Source organism: Prionailurus bengalensis, chromosome A1 (genome assembly GCF_016509475.1).
Source record: "Prionailurus bengalensis isolate Pbe53 chromosome A1, Fcat_Pben_1.1_paternal_pri, whole genome shotgun sequence".
NCBI lineage: Eukaryota > Metazoa > Chordata > Mammalia > Carnivora > Felidae > Prionailurus > Prionailurus bengalensis.
Window position 1 is genome coordinate 139,005,263 of NC_057343.1, and position 22,938 is coordinate 139,028,200.

The 22,938-nt window shown below is 42.1% G+C and overlaps 1 protein-coding gene across 1 annotated transcript in view; it reads left to right on the plus strand.

The window, feature by feature from the left end:
* ARHGEF28 (Rho guanine nucleotide exchange factor 28) overlaps positions 1 to 22,938 on the plus strand; it is a 312,308-nt gene that overhangs the window by 129,873 nt on the left and 159,497 nt on the right. The window contains 2 exon segments of the mRNA XM_043591949.1: positions 878 to 1,171; positions 21,071 to 21,254. Coding sequence (XP_043447884.1) covers positions 878 to 1,171; positions 21,071 to 21,254 — 478 coding nt within the window.

The window sequence follows — 22,938 nt, forward strand, 5'->3', positions numbered from 1 at the left end:
GGGGGGGGGGGGGGGGGGGGAAGGGTTGCTATTTGGTGCCCGCACCAGTAGATCATTTTTAAAGAGGTGATGTGAAATGGCACTGGTTCTCACTTAGTAAACTGGGATGCTCTTGTTCCTGTGAAGGCTCCTATTAGCCATTTGCTTGGCTATGATTCTAATAATCACAGAAGTTGGGTGGGACTAATTCCTGGAGCTTCTGTCAAGTGCAGCATAAAAATGTACCTGGAGAGTGGTTCACCCACTCTCCTTGACAAGATGAAGGGGGAGTATAAGGAGGGACAGGTGGCAGGATTCGATGACCACCCACAAGAGAAATACTAAGAGCACTTCCAAGAGACAGAAGCTATTCTCAGAGGTGGCAGGGGTGGGGGGCAACGAACAACGTACGTAAGTGTTTCTGATGAGTTGTCTTCACTTACCCTAACTCGTAATTCGAAGGACCTCCGTGGAGCTACTTTATGAAGCTATCATCTAAATAAATACCTAAAAATGGAAGAGTCAGGAGGAAGTGTCAGAGCAGGAAAGGGCCAAGGCCTTTAAAGTGACAAAGTTGAATGAAGTGTTTGGGGCAGGAGTACAAGGTGAAGGTGTGCCAAATAACAGTGTTGGATAATGATAGGAGAATAAACACTGAAGTGCTCAGAGCTTAAAAAGGTTAGTGTTCAAATCGGGAGTTATAGAAAGAAAATGGAACCTGTTTTAATCTGGCCCCACAAGCCCAGCAACGTTTAAAGATAACTGGCTTCATTTCCCTTCTGCCTTGCTGTCCTGGAGCACGTGGTCTGCTTGGGCAGTGCAATGAAACTAGTGACCCCTGCCTGGGTGAGCACCTCATGTAGACTCTAGGTGAACTATTTCCTGTCTTTTTGTCCAGGCCACGGGCTTCAGGAGACGGTGATGGTGTCTGTGTGCCTCTGCTCAGAAGGTTACTCCCCAGTGATCATGGGCTCTGGCTCCGTGACCTACGTGGACAACATGGCCTGCAGGCTGGCTCGTTTGCTGGTCACCCAGGCTGATCGCCTCACAGCCGGTAGTCATCAGACCTTGCTGACTCCATTTGCCCTGACGGTGGGAGCTTTGCCTGCTTTGGATGAGGAGCTCGTGCTGGCTCTGACCCATCTGGAGATGCCTCTTGGGTGGACTGTCTTGGGAAATTATTCACTTGAAGGTGGGTCCTCACCAGAATATTCAGATGTCTTTTCTCTTTGTGCCTTACAATTTGTTGTCTGTCTCTGTGGGTTGATTTTCCTGCCCGTTTTTTGACCTGATCCTCACTCTGATATGGCTGGAATCCTTGAGATCCTGGGGCACTGGTCTCTGGGCTGGTTGATGCTATTCAGCTCTATTCGAGGCAGGGAAGAACTTTGCCTCAAAGAGGGAAGGACTGTTGTTTGGTGGTAGGGTCCTGCACCAGTTCCTTTGGGCTATGGCTCTACTTCCTTTGGCATCTGTTCTTGCCATGAGCTTGCTGCACTATTTACAAGTAACTAGAGTCATCAGGCAAGGAGCCTGAGCAACTGAGCTATGGGAGTATGGCCATGCAGGAAATAGAATCACTGTGTTGACATCTTTAAAACACCAGTGTCACTGAGAGTATCCAGATGTTTGTGCTAACTTTTGGAGATATCTCTGGAATGGTTCCTATTTATTAAAAGACTGTATAGACTCTTTTTTTAAAATGTTTATTTATTTAAGAGAGGTAAACGGTGAGCAGGGGAGGGGCAGAGAGAAGGGGGACTGAGGATCCGAAGCAGGCTCCATGCTGACAGCAGAGAGCCCAATGCGGGGCTCGAACTCATGAATTGTGAGATCATGCGTTATGTCAAAGTAACACGCTCAGCCGACAGAGCCACCCAGGTACCCCAAGACTGAATAATTGGCTCTCAACACCAACCATCTGTGTGTGAACAAAGATGGGTGTTTTGTGTAAGTCCATGCAAGGCATGAGGCTAAACTGTTCGACAGATGCTTCTTATGGTTATTACCAATCACAAAATTTTATTAGAAATAGATGTTGTTAGTGGCGCCTGGGTGGCTTACTCGGTTAGGCATCCGACTTCAGCTCAGGTCATGATCTTGTGGTTCACGAGTTTGAGGCCCATGTCGGGCTCTGCTGACAGCTCAGAGCCTGGAACCTGCTTCAGATTCTGTGTCTTCCTCTCTCTGTGCCTCTCCCCCCACTCATTCTCATTCTCTCTCTCTCTCGAAAATAAATAAAACATTAAAAAATTAAAAAGAAATAGATGTTCTATATTTTATTAAATACACATATACTGTTGTCTTTGTGTATTGCATGCTTTAGTTTAATGGCTGGATGATGCTGTTTTCAAGAGTTTCTGCTTCCTGATAACTTCTGATTACAGGTTGGTTTACATTTGATCATGGATAAGATGCAGTGCACTAATCTAGGTAAAGGGGTATGATTTTTGTAAACAGAATCATAAGGCCATTAGCCACAGAGAGGATCTCCCTTTCTTTCTTTCCATCAGGGTTAAAGTAAAGCTCTCAGGGGAAATTAAACATGTTTGTTACTCCTTAAGACCTTGGATGAGGTAAGTCACTATCCTAGTTCAGGGTTGAGCCACGTCTGACTCCTGTGTGCTGTACTTAGCTGTATGGTAGCTGACTGATATGTGTGAAGGGGTGGATGCCGGGGGGAAGTAGGAGTTATCTGTTCCCCTCACAATTATCTCCAAGGACCTACCAAATGGCTTGGAACATATCAAATGTTCAAGAAGTATTTGTTGTATGACTGAAGGTTCTATTTTGGGACCTTGAAAAGAAAGTCACATCCTAGATACCACTATTGTAATTCATACATATATGTGAAAAAATGTACATGTTTTATGGCTAAGGAACTTTATATGTGTATATGTGTATGCATGTGTACATAAACATGTGTATACATGAGTACGTTCCTGTACATTCACACATACACATGTGAATTCACATATATATGTATATACATATATATTCATTTGTGTATATATGTGTTTTCTGGCTAAGGAACTTCATTTTCTTAAGCCTCCTGGCTTTTTAAATAAAGTCTAATATTGGAGGGTATTTTAATTCTTAGAAGGCAGATTCAATTTGGCAAAGGCATAAAGTTTTCATAATTTCTCACCAGTCACTACACTCGGGCACAAGTAAAGTGTCCCAAAGCCTCCAGGAGCAGCGATGCTGGTCAGAAGCAGGGCTCCTTCCCTAGCCCAGGGCCTCCCTCAGTATAGCAGCCTGGAGCCTGCAGTGGTTTAACTTGTGGTCCTGCAAGTGACAAATTGTTGAAGGTTAGGTTAATTGCACATGAATAACTTAAACTGTAAGAACCTTCAAAGTGGGATTCATGTTACCGCATGCTATATTTTCATCCAAACATTTAGGAATGAATTAAGATTTCCTAACCTTTAATCTGTGGATTGGCAATAGTACATGCATACAGTTTTCTGTGCTGGGGGTATATATATACTCAGTCATTTTGCTGATGTACATAGTAAAATATGTTGGGAAAACACTAGGCTAATCCTTAAGTTGGCAAGGGTTCCCTTACAGCCATTTTTATTGCTATTTGGAAATGTATTCACATTCTCTAAGCTTCCCTTGGCCATGATCTTTGGTTTATCTGTATCTTTATAGTAGACAGAGTTACGTCACCAAGAGGTTCTCTCCTTTGCATGGTGAGATATAGATGGGAAAACAATTCTAGTGTCATAAAGAATCTATGTTTCGGAGCTGGGTTCATATCCTGAGCCTGTTGCTTCCTGGCTATGAGAAATTCTGGGCAAGTTACTTCAATTCTAATGTCATAGGGTTTTAATTTCTAAAATGAAGCATTATAGTACCCACCTCATTGGCTTGTTACAACGATTAAATTAGATAATATATAGTGAATCTTGTATAACAGCATCTGAACATACTACATTCTCAGTAGAATATGACTTTCATGTGTGAATGTGAATGGATTTCCATATGTAGAATATATTGTTTGTACATATGTAGGATGCAGATTATACTTGGTCTGGATAAAATACAGGTATTGTAAACATTTCCTTGACAATTTCTGGGAACTTTTCTTGACTTTCTCTTGGAATAGTTGACACTGCTTGAGGTAACATTGCCTGCAGCTTAGACTTCTAATGGAACTTCTCTATAGCATCACTGTTCAGGGATGGGGTTAACAACCCTTTTTCTTTTGGCTCATCTGAGTGGATGAATTCTCCTACCCTGTCTTCAAGTTCAAGTTCACTGATCCCTTCTTCCCTTTGATCTTGTCTGTTGCTGAATGCCTATTAAATCTTTTGTTGTCTTCTTTTTTTCTGTTTTTTTTTTTTATAGTAGGCTCCACATCCAGCATGGAGCCCAATGCAGGGGTTGAACTCACAACCCTGAGATCAAGACCTGAGTCAAGATCAAGAGTCAAATGCTTAATAAACTGAGCCACTCAGGTGCCCCTGCTGTTGAATCTTTTTATTGAATTTTCATTTCATTTGTTGTATTCTTGAGCTCTAGGATTTCTGGTTGGTACTGGTTTGTATTGTTGTTGTTGCTGTTGTTGAAATTAACACAATGTTCACATATTGCTCTCCTGACCTGGGAGAGCATCATTTTGGCCATTATTTTGAACTCTCTATTGGATAAATCACTTCATTCCATTAAGGTTGGTTTCTGGGAATTTATCTTGTTTGGTTTGGAAACTATTCTCCTGTTTCTTCATTTTCTTTGACTCTCTTAGATGAAACAGACACCTCTCCCAGCCTTGACAGACCGGTCTCCTGTAGATGAAGTTCGTTAATCAGTCTAGCCCAAGTTCCTGGTTGCCTCTCAAACATGAGTGATTTCCCAGGATGTTATCTTTGTTCTTAGTGGCTCCCGGTAGTTGAGGTAGTGCTTAGGCCCATCAGTATCCTGAAAGGGAGGATCTCAGTCACCACCTAGATGCTGGCTGATTAGAAACCTGATGCTTAGGCCTAAGCTTGGAGAATATGCAGTCAAATGCCTTTCAGGGAAAGAATGGCAGGTGGGCATTTTTTGTTGGCTTCTCTGAGCTGAACCCTGGGGGGATAGTTGCATCTATTCCTTCTGTGTGCACCCATTAATAACGAATTTTTTGGGGCGCCTGGGTGGCGCAGTCGGTTAAGCGTCCGACTTCAGCCAGGTCACGATCTCGCGGTCCGGGAGTTCGAGCCCCGCGTCGGGCTCTGGGCTGATGGCTCAGAGCCTGGAGCCTGTTTCCGATTCTGTGTCTCCCTCTCTCTCTGCTCCTCCCCCGTTCATGCTCTGTCTCTCTCTGTCCCAAAATAAATAAACGTTGAAAAAAAAATTAAAAAAAAAAATAACGAATTTTTTATCCAGTGCAGTCCTCTGGGAGTCATGAATGCAAGCCACATTGGCTCTGAAAACTAGGCAATCTGGGGAGCTGTCCCTTGGGTGGCAGCTGTAAAACCTGGGGTGCCAGATGTGTGTACAAGTTGCTTCCAGAGAGATGCTGGTGACCTGGCTTTAATTTTCAAATGAACCCAAGCAAGATCATGGGGGGAATTGCCCATTGGCTCCCTTGGGGTCCAGGGAGGATCATAGTCAGCTCCTAGATGCATGCTAATTGGAAAGTGGACCCTTATGCAGCAGTTTGTAAAGTATGCACTCAAATCCCTTCCAGGGAAAGACTGGGAGCTGTGTCTTTATGCCTGCTTCCTCTGTGCTGAGCCCTGAGGGCATAGTTGTGCTGAGTGCTCTTCTGTTAAGAACTGTGTCTTTGTTTGCTACAGTCCTGTAGGACTCACGGATGCAAACCACATTGGCTTTCACAGCCAGGTGAAAGCTTTAAAAGTTGGGGTGCTAGATGTGACCCAGACCTTCCATTCCTTAGGAGAAACTGGGAGTTGGGGTTCCCTCTTGATTGTATTGTGTTTTGCCAAGGCTAGAATTCATGACGAGTGTGTCTCAGCCTTTTGTACCTCTTCCGATGTGGGTGTTTTCTCATGCCCCCTGTGCATGGGAGTCATACACTTAGCTCTTGGATTTCTCTCAAGGAATTACTGTGTGTGTAGCTTTACATTGGGTCCTTCCATGGGTGGAGGTGTGTCCTGTGTCGACAACTTGGTCCCTTGTTTTCAATTTAGCAGAGGTTTAATCTGAGCAGTTTAAATCTTTTACGTGCTCAATACATCTTTTCCTAAGGTATCTATTTTATTAGTGTTGTTTGTCTTCAAGGTAGAAAAATAATAAACTAAGGAGCTGTGGCATAAGGCCTACTGAAGTTTATTGTGCGTTAAGTGATAGTGGTGGCATCATTAGTTGGAAACAACTTTTTTTTCCTAGTAATTATTTCTCCTACCACTTACCCAGAAACAATGTAAAGCTTCACCACTGGCACTTAAAAATGCTTTGGGTTTATTTATTTATGTTTTTTTGCCGGATAAATGGATGTGCTGAATGAGAATTTATTTCTATAATGACTTCGTTTTGGAAGAATCTGATGGAAACCTTACTGGGAAGGATTACTGTATTTCTTTGCTTTTTGCACTTTGTAATCCCTCACTTTCTTGCCTTTTTTTTTTTTTTTTTTAAATTTTTTTTTTTCAACATTTATTTATTTTTGGGACAGAGAGAGACAGAGCATGAACGGCGGAGGGGCAGAGAGAGAGGGAGACACAGAATCGGAAACAGGCTCCAGGCTCTGAGCCATCAGCCCAGAGCCCGACGCGGGGCTCGAACTCACGGACTGTGAGATCGTGACCTGGCTGAAGTCGGACGCCCAACCGACTGCGCCACCCAGGCGCCCCTTTCTTGCCTTTTTAATCACTGAGTGTTACCTTGAAGGCCTCAGATCCTGGAGGAGGGCCAGTCTGAGCAGAGTGTTGTGTCTCGTAAAGAAAAGCAGAGATTTTTCTTGGCCCTCCTCCTCCCCCTCGGTACTCACAGTGCAACTTTATCATATGTTCTAAGGAAGGAAATATCCCTCGTTTTATTTAATTTTGTGTCATAAATAAAATTGAATTTCTGTTTCATAAAATTAAACCTATTTCTTCCTGTGAAATAGCTTTCATGATAAAAGCTTTTGCAGGATCTCAGGACCCTATATTTGCAGTAAAACTTGGAGTATAGTCATATATATTCAATAAGATGCTACAGTTGATCTTTTTTGTTTGTTTTGGGTATTTTGCTTGGTGGGTTTTTGTTGTTTTGTTCTTTTTATTGGACAGAGAGCTTTTCTCAGTGATTGGCGTAATTTTGACAATTAGATTAACTGGGATAAAACCCTTGGTTTCTTTCTCTTGGTGCTCAGATAACTTGTGAGTTAGTCTTCCCTTCCTGCTCAACTGTATCATTTACTTCAGTTGTGTTCCCAGAAGCCTGACATGGCTGGAAAGCACCAACCTTGCCATCTCTAGTGAGAAGGCTACCATTTGAGTAAAGAGCCCAAAGGGACTAGAAATACTATCTTGGAAGACTGATGGCATTGCCTTTAGGAATATAATAGCTCCTATCCCAACCTATGGAATAAGAAGATGTTGTCTTGCTTAAGCTTTCTGATATGAGAAAAATAAGCCCACTCATGTTAAAAACAAACTCATGTCAAGATTCTCTCTCTCAGCATATATTTACATTTATAAACCAATATGTATGGGGCGCCTGGCTAGCTCAGTGTGGAGTGTGCGACTCTTGACCTCAAGGTTATGAGTTTGTGCCCCACATTGGGTGTGGAGATCGCTTAAAAGTAAAATCTTAAAAAAAAAAAAAAAAAGATATACCAATATATAGCAACAATTTCCAGATTCAAGACCTTTTTTGCCAAAGTAAATTATTAGGAAAAGCAAATTTGGACTTTTCTGTAGTTCTCTAGGTAAAATAATTCTTATGTTCAAAGGTTTCATTATAGGTACAAATTTTTAGTTATGGGAAAGATGGAACTCTTTATTATTCCAATTATGAGAACATACAATCTTTTTTTCCAGTTTCATTGAGACAGAGTTGACCTATAACACTGTGTAAGTTTAAGGTGTACCATGTGTTTTGATTCATGTATGTATAACAAAATGATTACAGCTATAGCATTATGTAACAACTACATCCTGTTACATCATTACCATTTCCTTTTTGTGGTGGGAACATCTGAGAAAAGTGATACCTTGAATCGAATCTGCAGGGCATTCATTGTATAATTTTTGAATAAAAAAGGAAAATTCTGTCTGTTACGTTCTATCAAGTTTAAAGAGTCAAACTTTATTCTTGCCTTTATAGTTGATGACATGAAGAAAGTTCTAGGGAAAGCCAACTGAGTTTTTGAAACTTTTCTGCAGGGGTGTCTTGGATCTAAACACAACTGCTCTGTTCAGGGAACCAGCTTGTTTTTCTGGAGCCGTCCCCCCAAAAGTAATGGGTGGAACTGGTAATACCCACTGAAAGCAGCTTAGATAATTTACTAATTTAATTATTGATTTCGAAGATGAGAATCTTTGAGAATCCAGTAATTAAAGGAATGTGCTGGTTGCAGAGTACATGTTGTAAGGGTAAGTCTAAGTACCGGTGGTCTGTGCAAAAACCAGTCACATTGTGGTTAATCTTGACTTACAGGAAAAGGAGAAGCCTTGTCAGGGACCATAAGTTTAATGGAGTGGTCATGCTCTTACGAAGAAGGATGGTTAGCGTGGTGCTCTATTTTGTTAATAGGATCTTTGTAAATTAGTTGGAGAATCTTTGTTTTTCTACACTTGACAGCTAAAGAGGGGAAAAGGAAAAGAAACGCAGAAGGCCCAAAGAACTTTGGAAGGAAGTTTACAAAAGTGTGGGTCATTCAGCAATGGTTAAAACGTGTCTTGATTGTTTAGTGTACTTTAAGGGGTTTAAAGAGCAGTTTTATTTTAGGAAAAGCCATTAATTGAGAAATAAAGTTTCTTTTTTATTATTAAATTTTTTTTTAATGTTTATTTTTGAGAGACAGAGAGAGACAGAGTGTGAGCGGGTGAGGGGCAGAGAGAGAGGGAGACACAGAATCTGAAACAGGTTCCAGGCTCTGAGCTGTCAGCACAGAGCCCGATGCGGGGCTCTAAGTCACAGACTATGAGATCATGACCTGAGCGAAGTCGGACGCTTAACCAACTGAGCCACCCAGGTGCCCCGAGAATTAAAGGTTCTTAACTAAAGACTCAGTGGAAAGTGTCACTTTTCTGTGACATCTACATCATGCTTGAAGCCACACACCCAGAATCCTCACCTTTCTAGGCAAGAGCAGAAGGAAACGTGTGGGCCAGCAATGTTTGACAAAGGAAAATATCTGTTGACCTTTCTTTGAATAGAGGAAAGAGAACTGTAACCAGTAAGAAGCAAGATTTGTTTAACACTTGAAATAGAGCTTGGCTGGCGTTTTTATCCTGGAGTACAATTTGCTGGCTGCAGAAATAGAAAAAAAAAAAAAAAGAGCAAGGCTCAGGAGCATCGCCCTGTTGGTTGGCCTTGACTTGTGTTCTAGGTCTTAGTAGCCAGGAGATGGCATAATGAACTTGAAGACTGACTTAGTGTCCCACAGACTGTGATAGGTCAGCGTTGCTTTTGAACCCCGAAGCTTTGCACTGAATGGCAAATTTTAAATAACATCAGCTGGTGTCCTACCAGTGGATAGGAAACCCATAAAGGACAGATTTCTTACAAAATACAGATTTTCAGTTTAAACAAGATTGAGGAGTATGGAAATTAATGCATGACAGGTATCCACTAACTCTGAGGTTTTAATTGTTTTTCTTGGAAATCTTGACGTTTTTCAAGCAGTTACATATACACTCAATATTACTTTCTAGCCTTGTGTTACTTCTGATAGTATCTCATGGAACAAACATCTCCGCACTTCCTTTTCTGACATTTTAAGCTGAAATTCAATTCCTCCAGTTGCTAAGGTAACCTACTGCATGAATGCTAGTGGTGGAGAGAATGTTTTTTAGAATAGGTTCCATGATAAGGGGGGTGGGAGGGAGGGGAGGGTAGGTGATGGGTGTTGAAGAGGGCATATTTTGGGATGAGCACTGGGTGTTGTATGGAAACCAATTTGACAATAAATTTCATACAAAAAGAGTTGGAAAAAAATAGAATAGGTTCCATGTTAAATTGGTAAAAGTGTTACACATTACTTAGGCTTGTATACAAATATGCATCATTTGTGACATTTTCAGTCTTTATTTTTAAGATTTTGTTTTTAAGTAATGTCTACACCCAATGTAGGGCTTGAACTCACAACCCTGAGATCAAGAGTTGCGTGCTCTGCTGGCTGAGCCAGCCAGGCCTCCTGAAGTTTTAAATCTTTAAGAATGTTTTCTATGTCTTCCATCTACCTGCCTCCCCCACCCTTTCAAGCCTTTTATTGTTAAGGAATGGGTTTTCTGGCAGTTAAGAATTTAATACGGAATTGAACTCTCAAGGAAAAGGAACCCCTCATCAAGTAATTTGAATTTATTTTTCAGTTAAAGCCTTATTAAGCACATTGTCTGCTTAAGGTATTATATTTTAAAGATGAGAAGGCAGCTGAAAGATTTCCTTAAATAATAAGCTTCCTACTTTTACCTGGCATTAATGGCCCTTAGACTGGAATTGAGAATTATCTATTAGTTCTCACATAAGAGATAGAACAGAGGGTTGTATTCAGGTTAGTTTCTCCCTCTCTCATAGTTTTCAAGGGAAAACAATGTAAGTGGAAGCTCCTGTTTTTTCTTTTTAAAAAAAATTTTTTTTTCAACGTTTATTTATTTTTGGGACAGAGAGAGACAGAGCATGAACGGGCGAGGGGCAGAGAGAGAGGGAGACACAGAATCGGCAACAGGCTCCAGGCTCCGAGCCATCAGCCCAGAGCCCGACGCGGGGCTTGAACTCACGGACCGCGAGATCGTGACCTGGCTGAAGTCGGACGCTTAACCGACTGCGCCACCCAGGCGCCCCCTTTTTTTTTTTTTTTATTTATTTTTAATTTAAAAAAAATTTTTTTTTCAACGTTTATTTATTTTAGCTCCTGCTTTTTCAAACGCCCTGCCCTAATGTGCTTCCTAGAGGATTTAGGACAATGGAAGGTTTTGGGATTTACCTCTGGGTGGCCATGTCCCATCCCTGCTTCTCTCATCTGGAAACCCTTCAAACAGCAGGATTCTTATGACTGTTTTGATTGCACTCAGGGGACTAACACTGAATTTGCAAATGACAGTATCCAAGGATTCTGCTAATACTCAAGGAAAAAAAAAATAAAATTTTTGCTTTTTTCCCTAGATTTCTTGAAGAGGATTTGAATGTTAGCAGCTGTCCTTGTGTTACTTTATTTTAAAAAATAAGTAATTGGCTTTAAAACTACCAAGGCTTGCAGATTAAAGGCTGATGGTTGAACAGGTAGGTGGGACAGACTTGGAAAGGAGGTGGGCAGTGAGGCAGAAGTGAGGAGATGTTCTTAGGGAAATAACCAACCTGTGTCCTTTGGCAGTGACCTGCTGTATGTGGTCCCAGTGAACTGTGAAGGGCCTTGCCTTGACTCTTTAAATGTGGGCCTTTATGTGATCATGAGGCTATATAGGTAGAACCCCCCCCCCCCCATCTTGTGTAATCCTGCCCTGGGTTCTAATTCATAATGATACTCACATACTTGCTTTCTCTGCCCTACCTTTGTAGCAATAGAAACTTTTTTTTTTTAATAAAAAATTTTTTTCTTTTTAATGTTTGTTTATTTTTGAGACAGAGGGAGACAGAGCATGAACGGGGGAGGGGCAGAGAGAAAGGGAGACACAGAATCGGAAGCAGGCTCCAGGCTCTGAGCCATCAGCCCAGAGCCCGACGCGGGGCTCGAACTCATGGACCGCGAGATCGTGACCTGAGCTGAAGTTGGACGCTTAACCGACTGAGCCACCCAGGCACCCCTGTAGCAGTAGAAACTTTAATTTGCAGACCTGTCATGAGACAGTGGGGTGTGTGTGTGTGTGTGTGTGTGTGTGTGTCTCTCTCTCTCTCTTTCTCTCTCTCTCTCTCTCTGTGTTGACCTATCTGGCCAACGTGTGCACAGTGGAGTATGAGCCTGCATCCTTAGGAGTGGTGTGGCTTAGTTCTTGATGCTTGGTTTCCTGACTCTTGCTTTGTTGACTTAAGTTCTATCTTCACTGCCCTTCTTGTTTTTGCCATCTTTTACATAATCCTTTCTTTGCCTTTAAGAATTTGAGTTTTGGGGGTGGAAAAGCCTGGGTTCAGATTCCCGGTGCTCCATTTAGTATCTGAATGAGCTTGGACAATTAGTTGATGGTGTCATATCTCAGTTTCTGCTCCTCTTCAATGGGGATAATAATAGGCCTTACCTTGTGCAATGGCTGTCAGGATCAAATAAGACAACGTATGTAAGTCACATAATAAATGTTAGGGGGAAACGAGGGATGTAATGTTCTTACGGTTACATAAACCGTAAGAAATAAAAAGGGTGGTTGTGCTGGTCCGTTTCTTTGCTTTCATTTGTATGTCAACAGCTGCTCATGTGGACTTCTCGTGATCTCTTTCAACCTCCTCACCCTCATCCCAGGCACGGAGCACCTTAAACACTGGTTTCTTACTCGGTTTATTCCATCTAGCTTCCTCTTCTAGGCTCACCAGAATATCCCTAGCTGAGCATGCCCCTCGTACTGAAAGGGGATGAGGTCTCCCCACTGGTGGGGTAACTCACAACCATTGAGTTAAATATTTCTCAGTCTAGCCCTTTGTACAGAATTCTGGCTTCCAGTGCGTGGGAGGGCAGTGAGTGGACCCTGCCCAGGTGTAGACCACAGCTGGCCTGGTTGTGCTTCCACTCGGACTCCCAGGGCAGATTTCAAAAGGCCATTGCCAAGATTTGATGAGTCTACAGTTTTTCTGCTTGTCAGTAATACAGTTAGATGGTAATGTATTTTCATTTATCTCCCAAACAGAACAGTGTGCTTCGAGGGTCCCTTGGAGGGGGGCCTGGCAATTCCACAGGCTCCCCTGTGGTGTGAGGGGAAAGAACGCTCAGTGCCATAGTAGGCTGTCAGCAAATGCAAAGAAGTGAATACATGGAGAACACGAAGAAGAGCTTGGAGAAATATTAACAGATGATGAAAAAAAATCTAGTGCACAGTCTGGAAGGAGGGTATGACCTGATTGTTGCTTATGGCACCTAAGAACCGCCTGCTGCCCAAGGCATGGGGCTCTAGCACATTTGTCTTAATGGCTCATCTGGTGTCCTACATCGATGCAGTTACAGCGCCCTCCTAAGCAGACGGCTGGTTCTCTTAATTGATGCTTTTAAATTATAACCAGAGGAAAACTGTTTTGCAGTATATCATGTCTCTCTTTAGTGACAGTTGTACTTTTTCGATGAAAAAGATGAGATAAGTGTGTACTACTGGTACGTTCCCCCCAGTACTGGCTTTCAGAGTTCGTGAGAACCCTGCCTCATGTGTTACTTTCATTACGTCACCCTGACAATCCTGGGTAGCAGGCTGGGAAGGTAACACTTTGCTTCTCCGGATCAAGCAACTTACAACTTGAGAATTTAAGTGGCCTTCCAGAGCCACATCTCTCTCAGTGTTGAAATCCAGATTGTTCAGTTCTTTTGGCTGTCCACCTTTGTGCTATATACTATTGTGTCTGGATTCTGAACACGGAATATTGATGCCCACCTTGTATCATTCAGTTTGGATATGTCCCCCAGATAGCGAAGGCCAGAAATTGGTGCCCATCGTTGAGTCCTGATAAGGACTTTGTAGTGTTTCAGTGTGTTAGTCCTAGTTCCATAAGGTAAAATAAAGTGTAACCAACCTTTAAGAGCTGCAGACTCCATAAAGTGCCTTCCAGCATTGTGTATCGCAATGTGAATTTTATGGAATGATACTGTGTGATTGATGTGTTCCCAGATCTGCGGTCAGCGGTTGTAACTGGGGTGTCTCCTGTATGTCCGATGCAGAAAGTTAAATTTCAGGAAGCTAAAACCCACCCTTATGGTTGTTACTCTCCTCCTGCCTTGGGCTTTATGACCCAGCCATGCCTGCCATGTTGGTACTGTGCTCTTTCTTATCTTTCCTGTGAACCTGTGTATACTTGCCGTTCCTGTCCCAGACCCAACAATCTCTGATCTTACGTGTGGAAGGCTGATTTTTACTTGACACACCCAAGTCCTGATGAGACCACTTGAATGAAAGCTACCATAATACATGATTTCTCCTCCCATTTTGTTGAGAGTCCTGGGGGGGCGGTGGAGGGGTGGGAAGGAGATTGTGTCATGTCATATATCCTCACCTGTGCTACATAGAATTTTTGGCAATACTTTTTTTCATTCTCCTTACTTTCTGTTCATCATTTTGGCATTGTATAAACACCTGTAAAATTTCAAATCGTGATACATGATAGAGGTTGATTATCCTGCATGGTAGTTTCCTTATAGGTCCAATAGTTTCCTTATTTCTATTCATACTCTTTCTGTCTAAGCCTAGACCTGTAGCTCATCATACAGTGACTTCAAGGGCCAGATATTTATTCTGAACAGAAGTGGGTTGACAGCATGCTTTTGGAAGACAAGGGACCTGTCCATCTTTGGCAGCCACCGGGTCCGGCATCTAGTACTAGGTTCATTCAATGTTTGTTTACTGAGTGGCTTAAATGCAAAAATTGAGGCCTCCATCAGTATATATGTGGTTTTGGAAATGAGAGGACAACTTATTTTAATGATTGGGTTATATGTGAATTAAAAAATGTCTCTTGTTATTCATAAACTTAAAGTGTTGAAGACATTTCAATGACTCCACTCACAAGTTACGGAATATCATTAAGTCCTACAGTGTAGAAGTACTTCTGAATTAAATTGTATTTAAAAATATTTGCTTCTAGATTATTGTCTCTATCACACTTATTTTCAATATCTTGTTTACAGCATTTAAGGATATATCTTGGTTTGGCAGCAAACATAGAATAAAAATACCTTGCATCAGTTACAAACTTCTTTTTGTTATTGGTGACATGTTTTAGATAATCTTTTTAAAATTTATTTATTTTTCTCATTAACACGCGGTGTAGCCTTGACTTTAGGAGTACAAGCCACTGATTCATCTCTTGTATTTGACACCCAGCGTTCATCCTGAAAAGTGCCCTCCTTAATAAAAGTGCCCTCCTTAATGCCTGTCACCCATTTAGCCACCCCGCCCTCCTCTATCAGCCCTCAGTTCTCTGTATTTAAGAGTCTCTTAGGGTTTGCCTCCCTCTGTTTTTATCTTCTTTTTCCTTCCCTTCTCCTGTTTTCATCAGTAGAGTTTCTCAAATTCCACATATGAGTGAAGTCCTATGATATATCTGTCTTTCTCTGACTTATTTTGCTTTAGCTAATAGATCTTAAGAGATGACTGGGAAGACCGTGGTATAAAAAGAAAGCAGAGCTTGGCATTTTGTTAACCACTTACTTATTGAAAATAGCAGATCTTAACCCTGACGTTGCAAGAATCGCTTGGGAATCTTTAGGAAAAAGCTAATGCTTGGGTGCCACCGCCAGAAATTCTGTTTTTTTTTTTTTAATTTTTTTTCAACGTTTATTTATTTTTGGGACAGAGAGAGACAGAGCATGAACGGGGGAGCGGCAGAGAGAGAGAGGGAGACACAGAATCGGAAACAAGCTCCAGGCTCTGAGCCATCTGCCCAGAGCCCGACGTGGGGCTCGAACTCCCGGACCGCGAGATCGTGACCTGGCTGAAGTCGGACGCTTAACCGACTGCGCCACCCAGGCGCCCCCAGAAATTCTGTTTTAATTGTCCTGGGGAGAGGCTTAAACACAGCTCTCTGCACGTGGGGGGAGAGACATACGGGCGCCATTAGATCCCAGAAGAAGCAAAGTCTCACTCACGGTCCCCTATTTCTCCCAGAGAGATAACACTGACTTGTACAGTAGTCTTTCCTTGCTTTTCCTTGAAGTTCTACTCCCTGTGTATTCCTGAAAAGTATGCCTTAGTTTTCACTTTTTAAAATGTTGTTAATTGAAACATGTTCTGTGTATTCTTCTGTGACTTTTCCCCGACATTGTATTTCTTGGTTTTTTTCTTTCTTTCTTTCTTTTTTTTTTTTTTTTACGAGAGAGTGAGAAAGAAGTGAGCACACAAAGAAGGAAAGGGGCAGAGGCAGAGAGAGAGACAGACAGACAGACTCCTAAGGAGGCTTTGTGTTCAGGGCAGAGCCTGTTGTGGGGCTTGATCTCAGGACCCTGGGATCATGACCTGAGCTGAAATCAAGAGCCAGACCCTCAACCAACTGAGCCACCCAGGCACCTTATATTTCTTGTGTATGTGTGTTTTTTTTTCCTGTATTAGTCTAATTTTCAGTTGTTAGGATACTAGTGTGATTATTCTACAGTTGAATCTATTGTTGATGGACGTTGAAATCACTTCTATTTTGACAATTTTACATCTTTGTGTGTGTTTGCTGGTGTACAAAGCCTAGTCTTCAGGAGGGTTTATTAGGTGGGAATGGAATTGCTCAGTCAGATACAACATAAGCTTGGGTAAATTTAATAGACGATCCCAGTGTGTTTTCCAAAATGGTTATGCCGATTTACGTTTCCTGTAGCAGTGATTGTGAATTCCTGAGGGCTTGATCATTTATTTTTCAGTCTTGCAACCTGAACTTTCTGCTAATGTCAAGGCATAGACGGACCGTGTGAAGCTATAACGGTCCCAGATTTGGACTGAACAGTATATAAAGTCACTCTCCTTTAGCAACAGCCACACTGTCTCTGCTCCTGTGCTCACGCGCTCCGGGAGGTCCCTTGGTGTGTACTGGATTTCATGGATGCTGGATCCCTGGTCAGTCAGGGCCAGGAACTTATGCCTTTGATGTGACAGCCTCATTTTCAAGGCAGAGAAACTGAGGTATGGCACAGCCAGAGGCTTGGGCTTTGTACCTCCTCCTCTGTCTGGGGCAGATGAGCCTCCCTTTTTTGCCGTGACGGGAAATGCTGGTTGAATGTCACAGCCTGCTCACTTCTTGTTTTGTGCCTGGGTGATCTTACTCCCAGGATGTGACAGGTCATATCTTCTACTGTTTGCCATTAGAACAATTATTAGTAATTCTGTTTTAGAAACATTAGTGCACGTAACTCCTGGCACCAGCCAGACAGGATGAGGCATATTTATTTGGTTAAAAAAAAACATTTTAAACACCCTCCTTCCCATGTCTGCCAAATTGTAAAACCTCTTTTCACAGCTTGTTTTTCTGACCGCTGTTAAGAATCTGAAACTCTATAACAAGCAGAATTATTTATATATGTCACAGTGTTTCCTATTTCAGGCTGTTTGCCTCATTCTAGGCTCTGGACTTTCCTACTGAATGAGAAAGCTCTCTCTCAAAACGTTTTGGTAAGTTTCTTACTTGTTTTTTCCAAAGAACAGAAGATCCTCTCTTCCCCTGCCTTCCCACCTTCCCGGGAAGTGGGGAGTTTGGGAGGGAAGGACAGTTTGAGCAGTGAGCAGTTCAGTCCCACAAGTTTGCTGTGCTCTCTTAAGAAGTAGATGTGAGATTGGAGCCTGAGGAGGGGAGTAGGGAGCTGGATTAGCAGAACAGTCCTGGAAAGTGCTCCAGAGGAGGGAACTTCTCCCCACACCCGCACTGTCAGCCAGATTAAATACACTGATCTACTTCCCAGGTTCAAGGACTTGTGCGTCACTGTCCCCAGGCAGTGTAGGGGAGTTGCATTTAAATGATTGACACCATACTTGAGTTTATCAATGGTATAATTTTCAAGGGAATGCAGGGACACCTAGGTGGCTCAGTTGGTTAAGCGTTGGACACTTAGTTTAGGGTCAAATCATAATCTCACAGTTCCTGAGATTGAGCCCCACATCGGGTCCTGCACTTACAGTGCAGAGCCTGCTGGGGATTCTCTCTCCACCCCTACCCTTACTTGTACTCTCTTGCTCTCTCAAAATAAATAAACTTAAAAAAAAAAAAAAAGACCTGGCTTAGGTTTAGATATTCCGTTTTTGGTCTTTTTCTTGGAAGAAAATTGTATCCCGTAGACCCATGTGATATTTGTCACCAGATTCAAATTGGGATCTAGGACTTAGAAATTCCATCCTAGGGTAGCTGGTTATGATCTAATGCTGACATACATGTTCGGGAGTGTCCTTGTGCATGTGTGTTGGTTTCATTACCAGATCCTAACTGGTCTCTTCCTCATTTTTAAGAAGGGGGGATACATGGAAATGTTCTCAAGCATGCCTTGTTGGGAATCTGTTCAGAAGGAAAATCCGACTTTCTAATAAAATGAGTTTAAAGGATAAAATAAACATCACTTCTTCAATAGCCTTTGAAGGTATCAAGTATATTAAACAGATACTTAGCATAAGGGGTACACACTTCGTTTTTAGTTGTTTTGACATTTCAGTTGTCCCCTTATGGGGCCAGGGGGTCTGTGCTGTGTCACACAGACAGGGAGCAAATGCACTGTGAAGTTGTGCTTTTCCCTGCGAGGACTTACTTACATATTTGAGATAGAAGGCTTTATGGGGAAGCAAAAATAATGTAAAAATAGGAAGGGGGACAAAACATAAGAGCCTCAAACACAGAGAACAAACTGAGGGTTGCTGGAGGGGTTGTGGGTGGGGGGATGCGCTAAAAGGGGAAGAAGACACTTGTGGGGATGAGCACTGGGTGTTATGCATAGGGGTTGAATCACTGGAATCTACTCCTGAAGTCCTTCTTGCACTATATGCTAACTAACTTGGATGTAAATTAAAAAAATATATAAATTAAAAAAATGAATTGCAACTAGAAAAAAACTTTTTTTTTTTTTTAAAGGCTGTACGTTCTTGATCTAGATAAATAATATAAACCCCTAGGGGCATCTGGGTGCCTCAATTGGTTGAGTGTCCAACTCTTGATCTCAGCTCAAGTCATGATCTCACAGTTCATGAGTTCAAGCCCTGCATCGGGTTCTACAATGATGGTACAGAGCCTGCTTGGGATTCTGTCTCTCCTTCTCTCTGCCCCTCCCCTACTTGTGAGCACTCTTTCCTGCTCTCAGAATAACGTTAAGAAATAACATTAAGGAAAACCCCACTAAAGATAAAAGCAAAGCAGTTTTCTTCTGCTTTTTTTTTGTAGTGGAGTATTTCCTTCTAATTGTTTGAAATTCAGATGTTGTTGGATGCTAGCTCTCCAAGTAGCATCAGCACAGCCTGCTGGGGAAAAGAAAGCTGAGTTAACTCCCTACCCTGGAAAGACAGAACAACACCTTTACACGGCCTTGCCGGGCTCTTCAAGGGGGGAGAGCAGGGTTGGAATGTCATGAGAACTTGAAGTTGGGCTTAATGATGGTCTTCTAAGGCAGAGGAGTGGCGGTAGGCAGGGAAGAGAGTTGGATTAGGACTGGATAAGGATCATGATATCATAAAGCTTGGTTTCAGGGTTTAAGCTTCTTGATGCTTTTTGCAGAACAGTTGATGGGTCTTGAAGGGATGATGCATATACCATCGTTTGCCCAGGGAAGAGTCTCCTGGGGTTGGTTACTCGTGGGGTTATGTTAAGGAAGACAATGGAAAAGTAAAGTCATGTTCACGGAGACTGTGAACTGTGTGGAGAAGTAGGTAGTCTTTGTCCTCAGTGTCAAGACTCCATTGAGAGTATGTAGTTTTTGTTCACAGATTTTAGTCGTGTCAGAGGCGGAACTAAGGACGGACGGTAGGTGCTCCAAATAGCACCTGCAGTCATCTATGAAAAGCTAACTTTTATGGGTAACTTTTATGGGTACTCAACAGGGAAAGGGCCCCGTTGGTCATATATGCGTTCATTCAACAGGCAGCTATTTCTAGAGCATATACATGTGGTTGACACTACACTGGGGTAGAAGACATAGGTCCCTCCCCTGCTGGCCTTTCTCTTCGGTACGATGCGGTGTGCTCTCTACCTCTTTCCTATTAGAACTTCAGCCAGTAACATGACTCAACTTAAGGGGTACGTGTGATTCAAATTCTTACTGCATGCTTATTCCAACAGATACTGAGTGTTAGGATTTTCAGGTTTAGTTTGTGAAGAAGGCTAGGTTTGTTTCAAGGGGTGTCTTGATGCCTACGGAGTTCATGGGCCTACTTTTTTTTTTAACGTGAGCATATTCACTTTTCTCTGTATGTCCAGTGTAATCTTTATCATGAGCCATCTGTGTTCCAAGCACTGGGTATTGCAGTAGAAACATCGGTGTACAAATTCTGTACAGATCAGGCACTTTTAACATAGACAAATCACGGAGATTCTAACAGTTGCTGTTCAACTCACAAATACTGGATGACTTCAGTTTGTCACATACTACGCTGGGTGTTGAGATGAAAAAACAAAGTTCCTCAGTCTGTACACTGATACACACAGGAGACAACCATAATGTAAAGTAGCAAACACCACGGTGAAAACTCAGATACACAGATCAATCAGGAACCTTCTGTCAGGGGGTGTGTGAAAAGGCACAGGCTGACTTTTTTAAGCAGAGCGCCAAAGTGGCTTTGCCAGCCCTGAAATTATCTAACAGATGGGTGAAAGCGCCTCTATGAAGTTTGGGAAAGACCATGGTCTCACGTATTCTGGACACAGGAAACCCATTGCTGACCCAGCTTCTCATCAGGGGCGGAGCACCTCTGAGGATGAAGAGTGGGAACGGGGGCTCCTTTACAGTTGGGGCCTCCGAGAGTCTGTCCTACTGAAATAGCAGTATCTCCTTAAAAGGGCACCTTGGAGTGTTTCTGAAGGGCGGCGGTGTGCTCCTAGCACTTGTTTTCCTGGACGAGTTTAGTGCACATGGGAAAAGGGACGTGAGTGTGCGCTGTAGTGGGCGGGAGCATCCCTGGGCTACCGATGAGCCAGCCCTGGGCCAGACTGTCTCCAGCACCTACTGGCTGCCTAACTTTGGACAAATCACTTGACGTGTCCACGTATATAAAATGAGGTGTTTGGATTAGATGCTTTTGATGCTTCCTTCCAGTTCTAACATTCTGTATTATGTCTAAAGACATGGTTTTCTTGGATGAAACGTATTAAGACAAAGTTTGTGAATAGAGGAACTAATATCCTGTGTTTTCCTTTTCAGTGTCTTTATGCAGAGAGTCTCTTCTACACCTGGCTATGAGATGGGGCCTGCCTAAGCTCTCTCGTTTCCTCTTGTGTCTCCCTGGGGGAGTCCAGGCTTTGGCTTTACCCAATGAAGAAGGTGCCACCCCATTAGACTTAGCTTTACGTGCCGGATACTCCGAGCTGGTTGAAGACATCACAAAGTGAGTTTGGCTACTTGTTAGATTGATTCTCTCTTAACCTATTTCTATGAAGGGTTCCAAGTATTGTGGAAAAATAGAAATAAACCAAATCACAAGCTAATGTTGGTTTATGTTTTACCATTAGTTCTCATGTATAAAGTACAGAGCATGTGAGCAGATAGACAGATGTATTTATTATCAACATTTCATGGGGGGAGTTAGGGGAAGAAGTCTTGAAAGGCTCAGAGGGAGCTATAATAAAGAGAAAAGTTGGCAAAACACTAGCCTAAACCCTACTTACCTTTCAGGTTTCAGCGTAAATGGGACTTAAAAAAAAAAAAAACACAACTAAAAATAAATAGCACTTCTTGAGAGACACCATCTACATTAGGGCCTTTTGTGATCATGATTAATTTATAATATGGTGGTTAAAATTATTAACAATATTAAAAAAAATTTTTTTAATGTTTTTTATTTATTTTTGAAGGAGAGAGAGACTGAACATGAGTGAGGGAAGAGCAGAGAGAGAGGGAAACACAGAATCCAAAGCGGGCTCCAGGCTCTGAACTGTCAGCACAGAGCCCAATGCAGGGCTCGAACTCACGAACTGTGAGATCATGATGAGCCAAAGTTGGACACTTAACCAACTGAGCCACCCAGGCGCCCCAAGATTATTGACAATATTATTTAGAATTATATATGTAGTCATCATTTGTTGCCTAGGTCTCCATCCTGTATCACTTAAGGGCTGAAACTATTTGTTTACCCATTGTAGTATTTCTGATACATTTTCAGTATATAATGCTCACTGAAAGAATATAAATTATTGAATCAACCGAGCCAGCCAGGCACCCTAAATTTTTGTTGAATCATTAATAGATAAACCCTAAGATACTGTGTGGTTATTAGGATTTAGTGAAGTAATGTAAAACAAACAATAATGTAAAGGGGCTGTAAAGTTTGCTCTGTTGATGACATCAACATTGTCAGTGAAGGAGGGATGTGTCGTTTATTACTTACAATGGTTCAGATTGGTTGTTACTCTGAAGAAAGGGAGATTCGTATATAGCAGTTTCCTTGACTTAACCAGGTGTTAAAAAATGGGAAGTGCAGTGAAAATTACAAATAACTAGTAAATATATTCAGAGTATTATTACTTGGTGTATTTTAATGGACTGTTTTTTCTTGTTTGGCTTATGAAACTCAATGTGATTAATTTATAATTTTATCCTGAATAAATGGATATTGGCATAGAAGTCAGAGCTTTTTGTTTATTTTTGTCCGACTTTAGTCACGTGACTGCCAACCGAGGAAAAAAAAAGCCAATCCAAAAGGTATTTTCTTGGGTCTAATATGACTCCACTTGCTTGGCTAAAAAGGCCAAAGCAGGACTACTTACTTTGACTTGGTCATTGTGGGGGGTTCAGATTTAGATCAAAGCCCAGGAGGCTGACTTCATCTTGGGTAGCTTGGTACCTTTCACCTGTCTTCAGGACCAGAAGATACTATGTTAGCGTGGGGAGTTGTTTTCTAAAAGATTCTGGAGTTGATACTAGTAATTCATGCCAAGAATTTGGGGAGGTACCCCACATTTTAGAATGTAAGTGCTCTTAGTGGATCTCTTTTTGTTGCTCCATATGATGGAGTTAATATTTATTTGATTGGAAGTATATTCTCTTTTTGTGAAGCAAATATTCATTAACAA